At 42.2% G+C, this 4485-nt stretch overlaps 1 protein-coding gene across 1 annotated transcript; it reads left to right on the top strand.

Moving 5' to 3' along the window:
- Positions 1–331: 331 nt before the first annotated feature.
- RNF103 (ring finger protein 103) lies at positions 332–4154 on the top strand. The gene is made up of 2 exons (XM_010194183.1): positions 332–457; positions 2129–4154. The coding sequence occupies exons 1-2, from the start codon at positions 393–395 to the stop codon at positions 3705–3707; spliced, it is 1644 nt and encodes a 547-aa protein (XP_010192485.1). The 5' UTR covers positions 332–392; the 3' UTR covers positions 3708–4154.
- Positions 4155–4485: the final 331 nt, after the last annotated feature.

Here is a 4485-nt window from a genome sequence, read left to right as displayed (position 1 = left end):
CCTGCTGCACCCTCTTCCTTTCTCCCCTACTGTGAAGTGGTTAATGATATTTTTATTATTTCCCCAAGGTTTCTGTTAGCTACCACAGATTTGTTTATCTTAACAGGTACTTACAGTGATGATGCATTTGATGTCTTTCTGCAGAAACTCTATTTCTGTCTTAAAGCTTCACTTGCCAAAGACACTCAGTGTGACTACCAGTTTTATATCCTATTGTATGTTCTAAGAGAAGGGGAGAACAATATCAAGGGTGACTAGATCTCTGTTTTCAGGAAACTCACTCTTTATTTCAGGAAGCAAACTGACTGTGGTATTAAACTATTATTTCCTTTTGGCCGTAGGTCATAGCGAACGACAGAAGCCCGCTGGTGGGTAAAGTCCACTGGGAGAAAATGGTGAAGAAAGTATCCAGATTTGGCATACGTACTGGCACGTTTAACTGTTCCAGTGACCCCAGGTATATTCTTAAAGGATTATCTAAATCCCAAGAATATCTTAAGGCTTGGGCTGTGTTCTGGCAGCAGGGCTTGCTGTGCTGTAAAAGTAGCTGTGACAGAGGGTGGCCTTATTCATGTTTTTTATCTCTACTAAAGCCTGTTCAGAATTCTCCATTACATTATTTATCAGCACCATAAACACAGATCTGCAGCTTCCTAAAGCATCATGTGGGAAATACATGGTTAGACTCTGTGGGGTGTAATACAGAGATGGAAGAGAACGAGTAGAAGAATCTGGCCTTATAGTCCAGGTCTTCAGGGACACGAACTGTGCTTGCTTAGGACAAAGCTGAACACCTATAGCCCATGTAAGAGAACTGGACTAGTTGTAGAGTCATTGTATCACCACCTAGAAAGGAGAAACACAGGTTAGCATGAACCTTGCAAACAGTGCCTGCTTCTCAGGATGACTGACAAATCCAGTTCCCTGAGAAATGTGTGTATGTTTCTACATAAACTTCCACACACCCTTTGACAACATACAGTGAGCTGTGCAGGATTCACTGCTGTTTGCATGTGATTTTGAACAAGGAAGAACAGCAGAGTCAAATAAGTAGTGCTGTGCTGCTGTAAAAATGGGGTTTTTTAAACAATTTGTTGGAAGCATTCGCTTCACATGACAGGAAACTTTGTCTGGAATTCCAGTGGTATGCACGGATACGCACATGTCTTACACTGCTTAAGTCCTAAGTGTTTAGAGAATTCTTGAAGTTAATCATAAGAGAAAATTCTTAGACTTTGCAGTGCTTATGCAAAATAATCTTGTATAATCAAAACACTGGTATTTGAGCATCTTAAAAATTTGGCAGTGTTTCTCTTTGCATAGCTCCTAACTAGTCTTAATCAAATATTATGTTTTAAATGAATTCATTTTTTCCTAATACAAGAAATGTTTTGTTGAGTAACCTTGGTGTATAGTTTTCATCACATTGCAGCTAAAATTCAGAAAAGCACTGCACACTGCAGTAGTCAGGATACCGTTATTAGTAGGGTAATCTCTTAGGGCTCCTCTTGCCAGACACTTCCTAAAAAGGACTAGATAAGTTGGGTGGCGTTGTGATGCTGATACAAAAGATACACGAGAGAAGGGATCTTCTGAATCACTTCCGAATCTCATGGTTACTTGGGGTCTAGACCATGACTCGGGGTTCAGCCTTGAAGGGTCACTTCTTTTAGGTATGGATTTGGAGTTCGCCCCATCTCAGCACTCTGCCTGTATTCTTTTAGCCCAGATCATCCAGCAGCACACGTCTGCTTCCTCTTCCGCTGGTTTTTGTGGTGAGCTCTCTCACCACACCTCTTGGCCCGTCTGCATCCTTCCAAAATGGGCCCAGTAGGAAGTGAATCCTTGTCAGCTTTGTTAAAGCAACTGCCAACGTGAAAATTAACACTATTCCTCTTCCTGTTTTATGAATACATATCTCTACAACATTTCCATAAGATACATAGCAAATGTATTGTAAGAATAAATACATTTTTGCCAGTGAATATTGGGTGCCCGTATTTCCTACTGTTATATGTAAAGATTTGCAGGTGCTCAGCGTGTCTCATTTTGGGGCTCAGTAGACATTTAAGGATTGCAGCTCCAGCAGTATGAAACTCTGCAATCTAACTTGCCATTTTCTTCATAGGTACTGCAGGAGGAGGGGTTGGCTGAAATCCACCCTCATTATGTCGGTTCCACAAACCAGTACCTCCAAGGGAAAAGTAATGCTCAAGGAATACAGCGGGCGCAAAATCGAAGTGGAGCACATCTTCAAATGGATCACAGCCCATGCTGCTTCTCGGATTAAAACCATCTACAACTCTGAACATTTAAAAGAAGAATGGAACAAAAGCGACCAGTACCGTGTGAAAATATACCTGTTTGCCAACCTCGACCAGCCTCCGGCGTTCTTTTCTGCACTAAGTGTAAAGTTTACTGGAAGAGTAGAGTTTATTTTTGTGAACGTGGAAAACTGGGACAACAAAAGTTACATGGCAGAAATTGGTGTCTACAAGACACCATCGTACATACTTAGGACTCCTGAGGGGATTTACAGGTATGGAAACAACACTGGTGAATTCATATCACTACGTGCCATGGATTCCTTTTTGCGCTCATTACAACCAGAAGTTAATGATTTATTTGTTTTGAGCTTGGTTTTGGTTAATCTGATGGCTTGGATGGACCTGTTTATTACACAAGGCGCTACTATAAAGCGGTTTGTGGTTCTTATAAGCACTTTAGGGACGTATAATTCATTATTAATTATTTCCTGGCTACCCGTGTTAGGGTTTTTGCAACTACCCTACTTAGACAGCTTTTATGAGTACAGTTTAAAACTCTTCAGGTACTCGAACACAACTACTTTGGCTTCTTGGGTAAGAGCCGACTGGATGTTCTACTCTTCACATCCAGCCCTCTTCCTCAGCACGTACCTTGGTCACGGTTTACTAATCGATTACTTTGAGAAGAAAAGAAGACGCAATAACAACACCGACGAAGTCAACGCCAATAATCTGGAGTGGCTGTCAAGCCTGTGGGACTGGTACACCAGCTACTTGTTTCATCCTATTGCTTCTTTTCAACACTTTCCTTTTGACTCAGATTGGGATGAAGACCCGGATTTGTTCTTGGAGCGGTTGGCCTTCCCTGATCTCTGGCTTCACCCTCTGATACCAACCGATTACATAAAAAACTTACCGATGTGGAGGTTTAAATGCCTGGGCGCCCATTCTGATGAGGAAACGCCGGAAACCTTTCAAGACAGCGAAAGTGACTCTGACAGTGAAAACAAAGAGGTCTTCAGCAGTGAAAGAGAAGTCTCGGAGGACGATGAGCTAAACGCGTTTCCTGGGCGCAGCGAGGGAGAGCCTCGGTGCAGCCCTGGGACCTGTTCATGTGCCAATAAATCCTGTCATCATGAGCCATACGGACGGAAAGCGAGATCCTATGGCTCATACAGCGCCGCAGGTGACATGGAGCCGGACTGGTCAGCTTGGCCCTCCGAGATGTTGCACTGTACAGAATGCGTTGTGTGTCTAGAAAATTTTGCAAACGGTTGTCTGCTGATGGGCTTGCCGTGCGGCCACGTCTTCCACCAGAATTGCATCGTGATGTGTCTGGCCGGCGGGCGACACTGCTGCCCCGTCTGCAGGTGGGCTTCGTACAAAAAAAAGCAGCCATACACACATCCGCAGCCTTTGTCCAATGATACCCCATCTTAGCTGTGTGCTGATGTCCTTCGTAAGCTTTCAGGATATTACTGCTTGCCTTTTAAATGTTAGTCACTTAAAAGATTATGTGGTTTGAAGTTTTAGTTTAAATGTTAGTGCAGTGAACTAAAATATACATGATGCTAACGTTAACGACAGAATCATTCGGTTGCCTTGAATGTTGAACTGAACGCATACTTATCGTACAATTAACTTTGTCTTTTCAACATCTGGAAACTCGATGCTGTTTTTGTAAGCACAAAAACCAAGCCTACAACGTATTCCACCAGACGTTTACAAGTTAGGATGTGGGTGAAACTGAAATTCTAATAGAAGACAACTGCTTAATTTAAGTGTTTCTTATTTTAGAGTCTGTTCAGCACATCTTTGTTGAATAATGTATGTTGTAAGACAGTACCATTTAAAAAGAAATCAGTGAAATAAATTATTTTAAAAGGAGATTTGTAATGTTAATTGTTTTGATAAATATTTTGTGTGTACGGTTACAGATGTCTTGCTGGCCTGATTTATCTGTGAAGACAATAAAAATATAACACAACCTTTGTGACTAATAAATCATCTCCTAGTGATGCAGGAACTCATTGCTCCAGTGTTAGCCACTGGCCAAGCAGAAGGTGATGGTGTTTCACTGGGAACTACTTCCTTTGTAAGTCCTCTGCACTGAGGTGCTTCTCTGCTTGACCAGTGGTTTTCCAGTTGATTACAAACTGCTTTATCAGACGGAGACCCTCTTCTACCAGCCATCTCTCCAGCACATCTAGGAAGACTT

Source organism: Mesitornis unicolor, unplaced genomic scaffold (genome assembly GCF_000695765.1).
Source record: "Mesitornis unicolor isolate BGI_N332 unplaced genomic scaffold, ASM69576v1 scaffold47031, whole genome shotgun sequence".
In the NCBI taxonomy this organism is placed as follows: Eukaryota; Metazoa; Chordata; class Aves; order Mesitornithiformes; family Mesitornithidae; genus Mesitornis; species Mesitornis unicolor.
This window is presented reverse-complemented; position numbering and strand designations above follow the sequence as displayed.